General features: G+C 54.1%; 2 protein-coding genes across 3 annotated transcripts in view; one reads left to right on the top strand and one right to left on the bottom strand.

Moving 5' to 3' along the window:
- Nucleotides 1–6: 6 nt before the first annotated feature.
- On the bottom strand, nt 7–8,348 carry LOC115078784 (paired immunoglobulin-like type 2 receptor beta). 2 transcript variants are annotated; one of them, XM_029581809.1, is made up of 7 exons: nt 7,965–8,348; nt 5,298–5,675; nt 2,172–2,387; nt 1,663–1,696; nt 695–741; nt 558–601; nt 7–474 (listed from the first exon to the last, which is right to left on the bottom strand). In XM_029581809.1, exons 1-7 carry the CDS (start codon nt 8,014–8,016, stop codon nt 337–339), a joined length of 909 nt encoding a protein of 302 aa, XP_029437669.1. In that variant the 5' UTR covers nt 8,017–8,348; the 3' UTR covers nt 7–336. The 2 variants fall into 2 exon arrangements, with proteins under 2 accessions (XP_029437669.1, XP_029437667.1); XM_029581807.1 differs by having other exon boundaries at nt 695–744.
- A 2,309-nt stretch (nt 8,349–10,657) lies between these two features.
- LOC115077396 overlaps nt 10,658–16,793 on the top strand; it is a 33,877-nt gene continuing 27,741 nt past the window's right edge. The window contains exons 1-2 of the mRNA XM_029579685.1: nt 10,658–11,018; nt 15,008–15,385. Coding sequence (XP_029435545.1) covers nt 10,904–11,018; nt 15,008–15,385 — 493 coding nt within the window. The 5' untranslated portion in view covers nt 10,658–10,903. The remainder of the gene's footprint in view (nt 11,019–15,007; nt 15,386–16,793) is intronic.

Below are 16,793 nucleotides of genomic sequence, written 5' to 3' on the forward strand. Positions count from 1 at the left end.
AAAGATGAGTGCCCGGCCCCCATCGCCTCGGCAGGCGGGCCCCGCTTCTCAGGCTCTCCACAAACAGCAAAATCTCTCTCTGTCGTGGATATTCAGTCCCGGTTCAGGCCCCCCAGGCCCAGGCCTTTATATATCACAGCACTACATGGAGTATAGGGGGGTCCCAGAGTGCAGCCCCCTCGGGGGTGAATCCCGGGCTGCACGTGCAGGTGCTTGGATGCAAAAGCATTGAAAATACAAAATGTGCATGGGGAGGGCTGTGCTGAAGCAGCGCCGCGCACCAGAGACGGGAGGCAGCGCTCTCCCCCGCCCTCCTCAGGGGGCGTCACACGGTCCTCAGGACAGAGCCCCCCCGCTCACAGCCGCATACACCGTTGTTTCCTCGGGAAGGGGGGCCCTGCGCCCTTCCGTCCTTGCTTTGTTGGGGGTCTTGTGATCCAGGCTGGCATAGACGAGACCACCCTCCGGTTCCAACTGCAAAGGAGACAGAATAAATCCATTGTCGTGCCGGGACCCCCGACCTCTTACAGTGCCTCAGCCCCCCTCCCGTTACCGACCTGATTCCTGGAGTCTGGTGCAGAATAAACAGGTTCTCCGGACCCTGGGGGGAAGAACAGGCACAGGGTAGGAAAGAGAAAAACAGGAAGGATTTATCCAGATTGCAAGCACATGAGCCGCAAGAGATGAAACTCACCTCCATTCTTCATCTTCTCATGTGTCTCAAGTTCAACAGCTTCCTTCCTACTTCAACAGAAAAAAAATTATATAAGGTAACTTGTGTATGTGGGACAGTGAGGGGAGCGGGGGTTTTATCCTTAATACAAAGTGCTACGGTGTAACTCGTGTATGTGGGACAGTGAGGGGAGCCGGGGTTTTATCCTTAATATAAAGTGATACGGTGTATCTCGTGTATGTGGGACAGTGAGGGGAGCGGGGTTTTATCCTTAATATAAAGTGATACGGTGTAACTCGTGTATGTGGGACAGTGAGGGGAGCGGGGGTTTTATCCTTAATATAAAGTGATACGGTGTAACTCATGTATGTGGGACAGTGAGGGGAGCGGGGGTTTTATCCTTAATATAAAGTGATACGGTGTAACTCGTGTATGTGGGACAGCGAGGTGAGCGGGGGTTTTATCCTTAATATAAAGTGATACGGTGTAACTCGTGTATGTGGGACAGCGAGGGGAGCGGGGGTTTTATCCTTAATATAAAGTGATACGGTGTAACTCGTGTATGTGGGACAGCGAGGGGAGCGGGGGTTTTATCCTTAATATAAAGTGATACGGTGTAACTCGTGTATGTGGGACAGCGAGGGGAGCGGGGGTTTTATCCTTAATATAAAGTGATACGGTGTAACTCGTGTATGTGGGACAGCGAGGGGAGCGGGGGTTTTATCCTTAATATAAAGTGATACGGTGTAACTCGTGTATGTGGGACAGCGAGGGGAGCGGGGGTTTTATCCTTAATATAAAGTGATACGGTGTAACTCGTGTATGTGGGACAGTGAGGGGAGCGGGGGTTTTATCCTTAATATAAAATGGTATGGTATATCATGCCCTGAAGACATATTATTTTGTGATAGGCACCCGGTTCTCTTTCCTCTGTCCTGATTACAGGTGTCTGTACTCCAGAAAAATGATCAGTTAAATTTGGAACTTACACCTCTGTAGAATTTTTCTGTGCTTGTCTTGTTCCTATGAATGGAAGAAATACAGAAAGGGTTTATACCCATTGAGAAAGGAAGGAGGGAGGCAGGGTGTGTTGGGAGAAAGGAAGGAGGGATGTGGACGTGTGCTGGGAGGGAGGAAGTCAGGGGTTGAGGGGAGGAAGGTGGGATGAGTGGACGGGAGGGAGGGTTGGACACAGCAGACTCTGGGGGCTAAGATGGGAGTGAGCTGGTACACAGAGAGAGAGGTCACTGTGCCCCCAGGACGGGGGCAGCCCCAGTAACCCCTCAGTAACACAGAGACATCCTAACGTAGTCATGACGACAAAGACCCCCCCCAAATGGTCAATGCAGGCTGCCCTGCAAGTGCCGCTCCGTGCAGATTACCCCACGTTTCAGAAACGTCGCATCTGGAGCCGGCCAGGAACAGGGGGAATAAAGGACGCCCGCAGGCTGGGGTTATGGGAGTGGGGTCAGCAGAGGCCCCCCTGGCACCCCATTACCTCTGTTCCTCCTCAGGAAGAAACAGCTGATGCCCACGATAAAGACCAACAGGAGGGCGCCGATCACCGCCCCAGCGATCAGAGGGATGGAAGGCTTCTCCTCGTTGGGCTCCTTCATGGCGCCAGAGATCCCCTGGGCTGTGGTGGAGCTGCTTGTCCTCGCCTGGGCTCTGGTGGAGCTGCTTGTCGTCGCCTGGGCTCCGGTGGAGGTGCCCCCTGCAGAGGAACATGGCAGCAGGTGTGCGTAGGGGGGGGGGGTGAGGGGTGGGGGTGAGAAGGGAACAGTAGATATCGGGTTATAATGTGCGGAGGAAATCCAAACCCTGTACCTTCACACAAAAACCCCATCCCCTACAGTGGATGCATCCTCGCGCCCCTCCCTTCCCTGCTCTGTCCCTCGTGGTGGAGGTGCCGAACAAGGAGACATTTTTAGGAAGGTGAATTTCAGCGCGGCACGCTGACCCTCCCCGCCCACCTGCCAGTGGGAGCCCCGGACACCTTCTCCCCTGCCCCGCACTCCCCCACTCCCTACCAGACTCTTGTCATAATGCACAGGGTCTTCCCGTCCTGGCCTTGCCTGCGACAGGCATGGATTTGTACAGGGCTTCTGATTTTTCTCGGGGGGGGGGGGGGGGGGCCTATTTCAGACCGTACGAAAGTGCCCAGGAGAGGGGCACCAGCCCGCTCTCCCACCGAAAGAGACAAATAACTGTGCCCTGCATCCCGCAGGGAGCACAGAAGAGAAGGCCTCGGGGGGGGGGAGGGGGGGCCTATTTCAGACCGTACGAAAGTGCCCGGGAGAGGGGCACCAGCCCGCTCTCCCACCGAAAGAGACAAATAACTGTGCCCTGCATCCCGCAGGGAGCACAGAAGAGAAGGCCTCGGGGGGGGGGGGGGGGGGGGGGGGGCCTATTTCAGACCGTACGAAAGTGCCCGGGAGAGGGGCACCAGCCCGCTCTCCCACCGAAAGAGACAAAGTAACTGTGCCCTGCATCCCGCAGGGAGCACAGAAGAGAAGGCCTCGGGGGGGGGGCCCTCAAGGGGACAAGCAGAACTACAGCTCCCTGCATGCCACGGGGCAAAACCAGGACTGGATCAGCCTGCTCCTTATGGAATGGAGTCACTTGGCAATCCACGTGGGCCACGGCCTTCTTTCCACGCTACTGAGCTGCGAGGGTCCCCTGCAGCAGAGCCGTCCCCCCCCCCCCCCCCCCCCCCACCCCCACCCCCCCCCCGCTTCTCCTCATGCCTCTCCCAGGCTAACCTCTCTCCTTCCCACCCTCTCCCTTGCCATCTCTGGCTGGGGCAGAAGCAGAGGATACAAGAGCAGCGGGCCCGGCAGGATGCGGGCCCTTAGGCAGCCTGCGCTCACGGTCCCTGCGGGGGCCCCCTCCTCCTGCGTGGGCTCCCTGCGTACAGAGGGGAGGAGCGGCCGCCGCAGGGACCGTGAGCGCGGGCTGCAGAGCTCTTAATTATCCCAAATACCACAAATCCAGCTCTTTCAGGTCCCATTACAGGGACCGGTTCAGGCCTGGCTCACTATTCGGTCAAGAGATTTTGTTGGTGGGGGAGAGAGAGGAGAGGCCTCCAAGTGCCTGTGGTAGAGAGCAGCATGCAAAAGGCGATTCCTCTCAGGCAGGACAGAGCCCTCCAGATGAAGGCACCCGGGACCTCAGGGCCTTCCACTAGCCAATAGAGGAAGGGCGCTACTCCCCCCGGTACCAAAAGGCCTTTCTTCAGAGGCTCCTCATCCGTCTCTCTTCTCCCAAGTTCTTTCTTTTCTGTCTCTCCTCCTGTCCCTTCTCTCCATCTCCCGCTTCTCGCACCCTCCACTCCTCTGCTCTTGCATTTGCCACATCTCTTCCCCAGTCTCAATCCTCTGTTTCCCCATCCTCCTTCCCCCTCTCCATCTCTCAGGCCTGCTCCCCCCAGCCTTCATTTGTTTGTCTCTCTCTCCTCTTCCTATCCCTCCATTTTGTCTTTCCCCTCCCTCACCCCCCAGCCAGCTCTCCACATCCCCGTCTTACCTCTGCCTCTGTCCTGCCTAATTATTCCAGGTGACCTCCACTTCAGCCAAGCACGTTTCCCCCTCTCCCTCCCTCCCCACTGTCTCCTCTCTCTTCCACTATCCCCTTGCCCAATGTAATCTCTTTTCTCTGGCCCTCCTCATCCCTTCATACCACCCTCCCCTTCCACATTTCTCCAGGTCTCTCTCCCACCCTCCTCATCTCTTCCTCCTTCCCCCATTTTCTTAATCTCTTTCCTTTTCTGTCACCTTCCCCATTTCCATTCATCCCCGTCCCTCCCTCTCTCCCTCCCTTCGAGCCAGCTCAAATCCCCCTCTCCTCCTCTGACCACCAGCTCAGCCCGGTCACCCCGGCCAACTCCATCCCCACTCTCTTCCGGCCCTCCTGCTTTCTCCCAGCTCACCTCCCTCCCCCACCCTCTGTTCCCACCCCCATCCCCCTCCACCACCACCAGCCTGAGCTATCTCAGTCCTCACCCACTGTCCAACCCACAACCCCACCTGGCTCTGTCAGTCCTCACACCCCAGGCTCTCCCACTCCTGCCAGCCAGTGGGAAGGGATCCGCGCTTCCTCTTCTCTGACCTGCTCCGAGCCATGAGCGCGGCGCCTGCAGTCGTCTAGGAGCTGCACTGTTTCTTGCTCTGAAATCCACATGGAAGGGGTGGCCGGTGCGCTTAGGGAGTGACGCTCTCCTCCTGCTGGTGGAGGGAAAGTCGGGAGGGGGGGGGGGGGCGTGAAGATGAAGATGGCCTGGGGTTTGGAGGAGGGGGGGGAGCGTGCCTGAGAGGGTACAGCTGGCTGGAGATGGAGGGGAGGCAGGTGAGGATCCACCCGGGCCGGGGTGGGAGAGGGAGCCGACGTGGCCCTGACTCCCTTCAGGAGGAGGAGCGGAGCCGGGACTTAGGGCAACCCCTGCGGGAGCCTCCTGGGGAATGCGGGCGATTGGGCAGGACTGGGTCAGTGGGAGAGGGGTCTGGGTACCTGTCCTACACAGAGAACTACAGGATGTGATTTACAAATTGAAATATTGTTTTATTGCCCCCGCGGGAAGTGCTGCCTCTGCTGACAATGATAGGGATGACCCCCTGTAACGCTTTACCTGTCACTGTGAGCTTCGTCCCTGGGATGCTTTGCCATACTTCAGTTTTTCCATCGTTCGTCCTCACCCCCACACGGCAGAAGTACCAGTTACTGTCCCTCTCCCTCAGGTCACTTATTCTGATAGAGGCCGTCTTCTGCCCCCGCGGGTCCCCGACCAGTGAGATCCGCCCTGCGTAGTCCTGACGGGTGAATCCCTCGCTGGGGTTGTATATAACAGGTCCATGGAACGAGTCAGATCTCCAGTACACTCTCAGATCCCGGACGGGCTCGATCGCCCGGGGGTAGGAGAAGGAGCAGGGCAGGATGACGGAGCCCCCCAGCACGGCTGAGACCGACTCGGGCTGATTCACCACATAGCCGGGCGTTTGAGCAGAGACTGCAGACAGAGAGAGAGACAGGTTATAAATCCCAGAACTTGATCCTCACAACCACGGAAGACAAACTGTGGATCTCAGGACAGCCTGAGATCCACAGGAGCACAGCAGACATCGGCAGGCCAGGGACATTTGGCACCGCCTGCCTGCACTGTCGAGCTCTTGGCATCTCGTTGCCCTGCTCTTACCCCCACTCTCCACGCAGGGTCCCAGGTGTTGTGCTTCCGTTCTGGCAGGGGTTTGGTTTCCACCACCTCTGCCAGCAGCTGTTTCCAGACTACAGGCCGCCAGGTAAAACAAATAAAAAAAAACACGTGCCCCTCGCAGCCCACCCACAGAGCAATGCTTCCCAAACTGGGGGTCAGGACCCGAGTGGGGTCACACAACCTTCCGCTGGGGTCACGGGTGTCTGAAACGGCAGTGCTCGGGAGTGGCAGCGTTAGTAGTGGAAGTCAGCGTGGGGCCGGTGAGCCGGCGGGCCCTGCAGTGGCCCTGCCTGCGGGTGGGTTTCTACGGTAACAGGAAGCCCCTGTGCGAGGAGGGCCTGGGTGCTTGCACTGGAATCTGCCCCGGTCATCGGCCTGCCCTCTGTCGGGCACCTTTTGGCCCCGAGGCCCATAGGCGAATGTGGCCGCTGACCTTGGCCAGCAGGATATTGGGTGAAGGGGCTGTAGAGGGAAAGGTTCAGATGCAGGGAGAGGTTTGAGGGCCCAGGTCGGCTGAAGAAGGATCGGCTGTGGAGAGTGAGGGTTGGGGGAACGAAAAAAAAATATCTCCGGGGAGAGGGAGAGGTGAGAGAGAAGGGACGGGGATGACGACGAGGGAATCGGGGATGGGATGAGAGGAAGGGGGGAGAATAGAGGATCATTTGGGGCTTATAAGAAGGTAGGGCTTGGGAGGGAGAGGATCAGGTGGACTGAAGTGAGCGAAAGAGGTAAGGGTGGGCTAGGGAGGTAAGAGGGAACCATCTAGAAGGATGGAGGTTGAGGGGAGGGGAGCGGAGTCTGAAAAACAGCCCTACTCCCTGCTGCCGCTGCCGCCACCTCCGCCACACCCAGGCTTTTGGAGCAGCCCCTCCTGGCAAACAAAAAAAAACAGTCTGCCGGGAGGGAGAGAGTCTCTGCAGGTCTGCAGGCCGTTGTCGGCCCTTGCAGTGGCCGCTCACCGGGTCCTGCTGGCTCCCTGCCTCACAGGGAAAACCCTGCCACCCTCTCCGCAAAGAATCGTTCCCACAGGCTTCCTCTGACCAGGTCATTCTTTATCTGCCCTGCAGGTCACCGCGGCCTGTTAAAGATGTGAACGGTTCCCGGCTTTCCTCCAGCGAGTGCATCCTGAATGCCTTCAGCCTCCCTAGGCAGGGTGTTTGTTGCAGGCCCAAAAGAACAGAAGAAGAAGTGCCGCACAGGGCCCACCAAGCCCAGCATCCTGCCTCCCATGATGGCCGGTCCTCTCCTCACGTCCACGGGAAGGTCCAGCCTCCAGAACCGAACACAATTCTCAAAGCGGAGGGGCTCAACAGTGACCATTGCAAGGGCAATATTACCTGCATTTCTAACGGAGAATGAGACCCCCCTCCAAAGAGCACAACCCCCCCCCCCCCCCCCCCGGGGTTCATGTTCAGGAAGGACCTCACTGGAGGAGAGGGGGGGTCCCACCCTCGCACTGCCAGAGGTGATGTGGCAGGCCACAGAGTTTCCTAAACCCATCCTGGGGACCCCCTAGCCAGTCGGGTTGCCAAGATATTCACAGCGAATGAGCAGGCGAGATGTATTTGCAGACGCTGGAGATTCAGAATATGGAAATTTATCTCATGCATATTTAATTCTGGATATCCTGAAAGTCTGAGTGGCTGTGGGGATCCCCAGGACAAGATTTGGGAAGGCCCTGGAAGAGGGTCCCAGGCGGAAGGTTATTGAGGCGGGGGGGGGGGTCTCAGGCCGGTACTGAGGTGCGCTCAAAGGAATGAGGTAAGTTCCCAGAGACATCGCAAGAAAGCGCAGGCTGAGAGAGAGGTCACTTTGTATCTCCGCTGATCGAGTCTCCACCCTCAGTAATCACACCCGAGCCATCACGCTCACTTCTCACACCCCCCCCCCCCCCACCTCTCTCACACTGTCTCCAGCATACCCATTTCTGCACAAACAGGCCCCCCCGTTGCACCTCAGCTCTGTCAGAGACCATCCTCTCATACCCCATGGCTGCCACATTACTCTCTGTCACGCTCTGTCACCTGGAGGATTGGGATAAAAAACCCCTTAGAGAAGAAAAAACAAACGTCCTTTGTCACTCACCAGCAGCAGGACGGGACAGCAGTATTACCGTCAGTACCAGGAGTGTGCCCATAGCGATGGGAAGCACTGATCTGCCCCTCCCGCGGGACGGCTTCACCTTACCCTCTGTCTCTCGCTCTCTCTCTCCTCAGTGCAGTCTCGGGATTACACCTCTGCGGGTTGCTCTCTGTGCCTTCCCCCAGCTCAGCTTCATGTTAGCTTCTGTCTTTTTCTAGTCCCTCCCCCGGTACAGCTTCAGGTTATCCTCTGATTCTCTCTTCCTACCCACTCCCCCCACTACAGCCTGTATCTGCCCCTTTCTATTCCTGCCCTCAGTGCAGCCTCATGTTGCCCTCCCCAGTCCGGTTTCAGGATTACCCTCTGCCTCTTCTCAGTGCAGCCCCCCCCCCCCCTTGTGCTACCCTTAATCTGTCTCTCTCCTCCTCGCTCTCTATAACCCAGACCGCTCTCTGAGATGCGCTCTCTCTTTACCCAGCTACTCTGTTCCTTCACTTCTCCTAAACCCCATAACGCTGACATCATTACCCTGGTGTGATTTCCTTCCCCTCTGATTTCACAAAAACTTATTTATAAACCCTGAAAGCCGTCAAAAAAAGATCCCCCCACCCCCGAGCCACTGTACACTGTTCTCTGAGCTTCGCTCAACACATCACCCCACACAACACAACACACAATACTCACCAGCCGCTCAACACATCACCCCACACAACACAACACAACACATTACAACACACAATACTCACCAGCAAGAAAGAGCTGACGTAATCAATCCAGTTCTGAAGTGGACGTGACTATGAGATGGGTAAGAACATAAGAACATAAGAAATTGCCATGCTGGGTCAGACCAAGGGTCCATCAAGCCCAGCAACCTGTTTCCAACAGAGGCCAAAACCAGGCCACAAGAACCTGGTAATTACCCCAAACACTAAGAAGATCCTATGCTACTGATGCAATTAATAGCAGTGGCTATTCCCTAAGTAAAATTGATTAATAGCAGGTAATGGACTTCTCCTGCAAGAACTTATCCAAACCTTTTTTAAACCCAGCTACACTAACTGCACTAACCACATCCTCTGGCAACAAATTCCAGAGCTTTATTGTGCGTTGAGTGAAAAATAATTTTCTCCGATTAGTCTTAAATGTGCTACTTGCTAACTTCATGGAATGCCCCCTAGTCCTTCTATTATTCGAAAGTGAAAAGAACTGAGTCACATCTACTCGTTCAAGACCTCTCATGATCTTAAGGACCTCTATCATATCAGGCACTGCCCTCGCTAACTGAGTCCATCATGGCTGGATCGGTGACAGTCACGGCAGGAATGGTTGGGTGGATGCTCCTGCTCGAGGGCAGACTCGGATGGAGTTGATGGCATAACCTCCTTGGAGCTTACACAGAGGGCTGCACGTTGAAAAACACAAAGCTGCCAGTCCCTGAGCTCTCTAGCACGGGGCTTCCCAAACGTTTATCCAATGTGACCCCATTTTTGGCACTCGCCTCCTTCCCCCCACCCCCCCAACCCTTCTCTCACATCCCTCCCGCCCCAGCTAGTTTCCTCTTACATCCCCCAGTTGATCTTCTGTCATTCCCCCTCTCTCGCCCTCCATAGCTCATCCCTCTCCACCTTTCCCATCCCATAAAAGAACCCACTTGCCTCCCATCCCTTTCCTCAAACAGCTCCACTTCCAAACATCCCACCGGTCGGGGGCAGCGGCATCATTTTCCTTTGGGACCTGGGCAAAAGGTGGGAAGAGAGGGCAGGCTGATGACGGGGGCAATGCTTTTCAATGGGTTTAGGTTCAGCGGTTGCTGAGTGGAGGGAAGAGAAGATCAGGGGCAATCTCCATCGATCCATGCACACTCAGCCCTCCCCTTCTCTCACGGCAGGGACCTGCAAGTGGTAGCAAACATTAGCAACGAAGGCGGCGCGGGGCCTGTGAACTGGGGCTCCCTTCTTGTTACCAGAGAAACTCATGCAAGGGCACCGCCCCACGCTGCTGACTCCCACCACTGATGCTGCGCTTGCTGCTGGCACCTGAAGGGCCATTTAAAGCACTTGGTGACCCCAGCTGAAGGACTGCTGACCCCCATTTGGGGTTCCGACCCACATTTTGGAAAACCCTACTCCAGAAGGAACAAAGCATTTCTACCACCTACATGGGGGGTGCAGGGCAAACCATCTCTATTAGTAACCATGGGTTACGCAAGGAAGAAAGAGAAGATGGATTTAAAAAAAAAGCACAAATGATACTGCAGGCCAGGGGTTAACCAGGTTGGTACCAGCAGACTACCATGTCCCAGAAGATAATTTCAGCATGCCCTGAGGCGCACCCATCCTACACCCCTGCACCTCCATCCTAGCCCTGAGGCTCACCCATCACACACCCCAGCACTTCCACCCTGTGCTCTGCTTCACCCACATCTCCTCAGCTCATGCATGCTGTCCTCTCAGATTCACCCATCATACTTTCCTCCTGCCTTCCATAATGTCCCAAGTTTTATTCCTTGCTCCACACCAGCCCCACCACCCTGTCCCACGATATTCTCCCATGACACCATCCCATCCCCTTCTGTTTTCAGAGCCCCCTAACAGCCTTATCTCAGCATCCACCTTGCACACACTCAGACCCACCAGACCCACATTGCAGACAGACTGAAAGAGACATTCACTTTTTAGTTCAAGCTTTTTTTTTCTCTCAAATGCTTTTGTGAGCAGAGAAGTGGAATTGCCTCCTCATGTACCAAGAGGAAGCGACAAGAGGAAATAATTGTGCCCTAGAGCCAAACCTTCCTCCTCTGCATGCCAGTCATGGGATCATTTCTAACATGCAAGATATCTGGAAACGGGTTCCACTTCTCTTTTAGTAGGTAAGCGTTCCTGGTAGCATAGACTTAAGTTATAGGGAAACAACAGTGAGACAAATAAAAGAAACACTCCAGGATGAAGTGGCAAGAGAACAGCCAGGGAGAATACAGACGAGACTCAGACAAGAGAAAAATGACCTGGAAAGTCTTGGAGAGACTCAGTGGACTCTCCCTGCTGGTGTTAATCTCAGGTAAGCATTGGCACCTGGTACAGCTCCCCTATGAGGAAAGGCTAAAGAGGTTAGGACTTTTCAGTTCGGAGAAGACACTGCTGATGGGGGATATGATAGAGGTGTTTAAAATCATGAGAGGTCTAGAACGGGTAGATGTGAATCGGATATTTACTCTTTCGGATAATAGAAAGACTAGGGGTCACTCCATGAAGTTAGCATGTGGCACATTTAAAACTAATCGGAGAACGTTCTTTTTCAACCAACGCACAATTAAACTCTGGAATTTGTTGCCAGAAGATGTGGTTAGTGCAGTTAGTATAGCTGTGTTTAAAAAAGGATTGGATAAGTTCTTGGAGGAGAAGTCCATTACCTGCTATTAACTGGCTTAGAAAATAGCTACTGCTATTACTAGCAATGGTAACATGAAATAGACTTAGTTTTTGGGTACTTGCCAGGTTCTTATGGCCTGGATTGGCCACTGTTGGAAACAGGATGCTGGGCTTGATTGACCTTGATCTGACCCAGTATGGCATGTTCCTATGTTCTTATGAGTCTGAGAGTCCCTTGCAAGTATATTTTACATAAAATCCAAATTGGACTGTTTAGCCATCTGCGGAAAATGTGAAATCCTTCTGGTTCCCAGTCTTAGAAAGTTTAAATTATCCACCTTTCAAAAGACCAGTCTCAATATTTGTACAGCCTTCACAGAGGCAACATCTGTCCATGCAGTATTCATTCTTTACCTGTGGCAGTGTGACGCCTGCACAAGGCTCTGATGAAGATCTGCTCTTCAGCTGTCCATGCTGTATTCATGCTTTATGTGTATCAGTGTGACGCCTGCATGGGGTTCTGATGAAGATCTGCTCTTTAGCTGTCCATGCAGTATTCATGCTTTACCAGTGGCAGTGTGATGCCTGCATGAGGCTCTGATGAAGATCTGCTCTTCAGCTGTCCATGCACTATTCATGCTTTACCTGTGGCAGTGTGATGCCTGCATGGGGCTCTGATGAAGATCTGCTCTTCAGCTGTCCATGCAGTATTCATGCTTTACCTGTGGCAGTGTGACGCCTGCATGAGGTTCTGATGAAGATCTGTTCTTCAGCTGTCCATGCAGTATTCATGCTTTACCTGTGGCAGTGTGACGCCTGCATGAGGCTCTGATGAAGATCTGCTCTTCAGCTGTCCGTGCAGTATTCGTGCTTTACCTGTGGCAGTGTGACGCCTGCATGAGGCTCTGATGAAGATCTGCTCTTCAGCTGTCCGTGCAGTATTCATGCTTTACCTGTGGCAGTGTGATGCCTGCACAGGGCTCTGATGAAGATCTGCTCTTCAGCTGTCTGTGCAGTATTCATGCTTTACCTATGGCAGTGTGACGCCTGCATGAGGCTCTGATGAAGATCTGCTCTTCAGCTGTCCGTGCAGTATTCATGCTTTACCTGTGACAGTGTGACGCCTGCATGGGGCTCTGATGAAGATCTGCTCTTCAGCTGTCCGTGCAGTATTCATGCTTTACCTGTGACAGTGTGACGCCTGCATGGGGCTCTGATGAAGATCTGCTCTTCAGCTGTCCGTGCAGTATTCATGCTTTACCTGTGACAGTGTGACACCTATATGGAGCTCTGGTGACTGTCAGCATAGCAGAGCTCCTGATGTACTTGAATTCATTATGCAGGCAGCAGTCGAGGGGGGGGGGGGGAGAGTGCAGCTGAGGAGAGAGAATTTTCAAACATTTTTTAAATATTAGCACTTCCTCATCCGCTTTCCAAACTTGTACTGGGTCGCAGCACGTCCAGGCCCCATTCCCATCTCTGCATCCATTCTGGCTGATCTGCAAAGTTTGGCAGGTGCACAGCGTGCGCCCCACACCCTCGCTGCCCTGCATGTCTCTCAGGAGGTTGAAGCACACATTACCCATACCTGCCATGTTATTCCTGCCATGATCGCCAAGAAAAGCTCCAAGTGACTGAGCCACAAGTCTACAGGAGCCTTGGACAGCACGAGCCATGGAGGCAAGAGGAAGGTGGCATGAGACTCTGAGCAATAGGGGCTGGGGAAGGGGGTGAGACTGGGGACTGGGGAAGGGGGTGAGGGTGAGCTCTGGGGGCTGGGGAAGGGGGTGAGAGTGAGCTCTGGGGGCTGGGGAAGGGGGTGAGAGTGAGCTCTGGGGGCTGGGGAAGGGGGTGAGTGAGCACTGGGGGCTGGGGAAGGGGGTGAGGGTGAGCTGTAGGGGCTGGGGAAGGGCATGAGAGTGAGCACTGGGGACTGTGGAAGGGGTGAGAGTGAGCACTGGGGGAAGGGGATGAGAGTGAGCACTGGGGCTGGGGAAGGGGGTGAGTGAGCACTGGGGGCTGGGGAAGGGGGTGAGATTGAGCTCTGGGGGCTGGGGAAGGGGGTGAGTGAGCACTGGGGACTGTGGAAGGGGGTGAGGGTGAGCACTGGAGGCTGGGGAAGGGGGTGAGAGTGAGCACTGGGGAAGGGGGTGAGTGAGCACTGGGGGCTGGGGAAGGGGGTGAGATTGAGCTCTGGGGAAGGGGGTGAGTGAGCACTGGGGACTGTGGAAGGGGATGAGGGTGAGCTCTAGGGGCTGGGGAAGGGGGTGAGGGTGAGCACTGGGGGCTGGGGAAGAGGGTGAGAGTGAGCACTGGGGGCTGGGGAAGGGGGTGAGGGTGAGCTCTAGGGGCTGGGGAAGGGGGGTGAGTGAGCACTGGGGGCTGGGGAAGGGGGTGAGACTGAGCACTGGGGGCTGGGGAAGGGGGTGAGGGTGAGCTCTAGGGGCTGGGGAAGGGGGGTGAGTGAGCACTGGGGGCTGGGGAAGGGGGTGAGACTGAGCACTGGGGAAGGGGGGGGAGTGAGCACTGGGGGCTGGGGAAGGGGGTGAGGGTGAGCTCTGGGGGCTGGGGAAGGGGGGTGAGTGTGAGCACTGGGGGCTGGGGAAGGGGGTGAGGGTGAACACTGGGGTTGAGGAGGGAGAATGAGTGAGCAGAGGGGGCTGGGGAGTGTAGAGATACTGAATAAGGTGAACAAGAGAGAGAGAGGTAGAAGGTGGCAGAGAACAGACCTGGTGTGGAGGCAGCACTTTCATCTTCTGATCCAGAATTAAGAGATCGGGATCAGGATGGCTCCCCCCCCCCCCCCCCCCCCCCAATCACCTGGCCCATTAAAACAAGTGAAATAATTTGCTCTTTCTTTTTGCCAGATTTATTTTATCCCATGTGTTAAAGAATGTACCGGTGACAGCTCCTTTCAGTTATTATTTGATATAATGTGCTCCTAGCTTGCAGTGATTACCCATTCATCTTTATTTAATGAATTCTCGTATTTGTTGGGGTTGGAAATGTGTAAAATAAATAACTACATTCAAATATGATGCTTTGAATAAAAATTACATTACAAACTTAAATGAAAATGGTCATGGGGATGAATAGGATCAATTCTGAGCAGGCTGCTGACTGGCACAGAGAGCCCGGTTGTCACTAGCCACGTTTTCAGCAGCTCCTGACTAGCTAGGGCTGTGGCTGAACCTTACCAGGTAGCTGAATAGCTTGCTGGCTTGCTGTTTATAGGATCAGAGCGGTCCCACCATGTTAACTCCACCCAGGGTCCTATCTCCGGCACTCGCCCCTTTTCTTGATCATGGTAAAGATCACGGTAACTTGGTGGACCCTCCTAGTTTAGGGGACAGAATTAGCCAGCCAGCAGGGGAACACGTTCAAGGCCAGAGGTTTAAGCAGCTAACTTCAAACGTTAGCAGGCTAAACATTTAGAAAATGTGGTTTCTTTCAAAGGATCCCGAGAAGAATAAAGTCCGAGGAACCCCTTTTCCACAGGAACAGAAACTGCGCGGCGCACTCCTCCCTCTGTCCCTGGATCCAGGTGCATGGGCTGGGAGTGGGGACGCTCTTCCCTTCTCACTCTCCTGCGCTCTGCCACAGTGGACTCCTCTCCGCATGTTTAGTTCCTGTTAAGGCTCAGGTTTTGTGCTTTATAACACAGGTCTCTGTCTCCAGTCTCTGGGCAGGATCCCAAGTCCCGGGTGTTTCAGCCAGCATCAGTCTCAGCTGTGGCGGGAGAGTCGGTCATCCTTCACTGCTTCTTCTCCAACCCCCCCGAGATAGAGCCCTTCTGGAACTTGAAAGTGCAGTGGAGAACTGACCATTTCTATGGAGCTTATATCTACAAACCCTACGAGGACTTCGTCCGTCGGGATTACAGGAGACGGATCTCTATGCCCGGGGAACCTTGGAGTAGGAAGACGGCCTCTATCACAATAAGTGCCCTGAGGGAGAGTGACAGTAACAGGTACTTCTGCCAAATTGAGGTGACCAAAAATGATGGACGAGTTGAAAATTGGCAAAACAACCTGGGGACGGAGCTCACAGTTTCAGGTAAAGTGTTATACAGAGTCACCCCTACCATTATTATCATAATCTCTGCTCCCAGGAGATAAATCTGAGGCAGGGGACCTGATTAATGTGTAAGAGAGGAGAAACTTCGACAGCTGTCTGGACACCAAACCCCACCTCTGAGGCCCCTTCTCCTTCCCACCCAGGTCTGGCTTCTCCTCTGACCTTAGGGCAACAGCTGTCCTGCATCTGGACTCTAATTCCCTTATCTGCAGGACAGATGGAGCCTTTGTTTCTGCAGAAAAATAAATGAGCAGGCACAAAGTGACTGGATCTTTTTGACATGCCCTGAAGCATCTCTCAGGATAAGTAGTTAGCCAGCTAAGTGATGGGCAGGATAGGGCATAACAGGGAGGAGCTAATTTAGCCAGATAAGTAAAGTTATCTGAGTGTATTCTGTGCAGAACCACACCACTGAATATCCCGGCTAAGTTAGCTAGATATGTTTATCCGGCTAGGTTTTCAATACTTACTTCTCTCATGTCATAACCGTGAAGCACCGTGACAGCATACTGACGAGATAGCCTGAGGACCAACAGCCTGGTCAGGGAATGCATTTTTAGACTCTTTCGAAAGAATGACCCCCTCGTCTGTACAGTCTTCTTCACAGGTGCCCTCGTCTGCCGTCTGTGCTGTACTATGACCTTATGAACCTGTATTCTTTGGGAGCTGGAATTGGGCTTGGGATCTGCTACCAACCATCTGGAGATTTTCCACTTTTTTCTGATGGCTCTCAACTTTGTTTAGCCTCTCACTGCAGTGACCGTCCTCAGCAGGGGGCCAGGAACCAGGGCTTCTTCATGAACCCTGAAGAAATCTTATGTTCTTTGTAATTTAGCATTCTCTCATGCTTGTTTTTTCAGTTACAATATAAACAGAGACGATATGCAATATTTTGCATGAATCCCGGTATATAAAAACGTTAAATAAATAAACAAACAAACAAACCCTGTGATCATGAGCCCTCAATCCAGCCACTAGGTGCCACCATTGCACAAGGATTATGATTCTCCCCACCAGGGGCTGTGAATGCTACTTCCTCAGCATCCCCAGGATGGATGGATGATCGGAACTGGAAATGGAACCCAGGTCCTCTGCATGATGGCATGCAACGCTGCTACTAAGCCAGCCCTAGAAGGAGCTTTTAAACGCTTACAAGTTAGCACTGCCTCCTCTGCCCCTGTGCTGTAATTCTAAAGGTGTGAGGTTCTCAAGCACCTCTTTCTCCAGACGCTGCCCTAGATCCCAGGTATAGGGTCAACGCCCAGGCATGGCCAGATTTAAGATTTTGGTGTTCATAGGCAGAGCGCCACGGCAGCACCCCAGCGAAGCTCTGCCAACACAATGGCTGTCAAACAAACTGAAGCAGGCTTCTCTTTTGGGAGTCTTC

Source organism: Rhinatrema bivittatum, chromosome 16 (assembly GCF_901001135.1).
Source record: "Rhinatrema bivittatum chromosome 16, aRhiBiv1.1, whole genome shotgun sequence".
Classification (NCBI taxonomy): Eukaryota; Metazoa; Chordata; class Amphibia; order Gymnophiona; family Rhinatrematidae; genus Rhinatrema; species Rhinatrema bivittatum.

Coding starts and splice junctions, on each gene's coding strand:
- LOC115078784 (XM_029581807.1), bottom strand. CDS start 8,016: ATGGGCACACTCCTGGTACTGACGGTAATACTGCTGTCCCGTCCTGCT. Junction 2,388..5,297: donor GACGAAGCTCACAGTGACAG/GTAAAGCGTTAC, acceptor GTTCCTCTGCAG/GGGGCACCTCCACCGGAGCC. Junction 475..557: donor CACCAGACTCCAGGAATCAG/GTCGGTAACGGG, acceptor TCTCCTTTGCAG/TTGGAACCGGAGGGTGGTCT.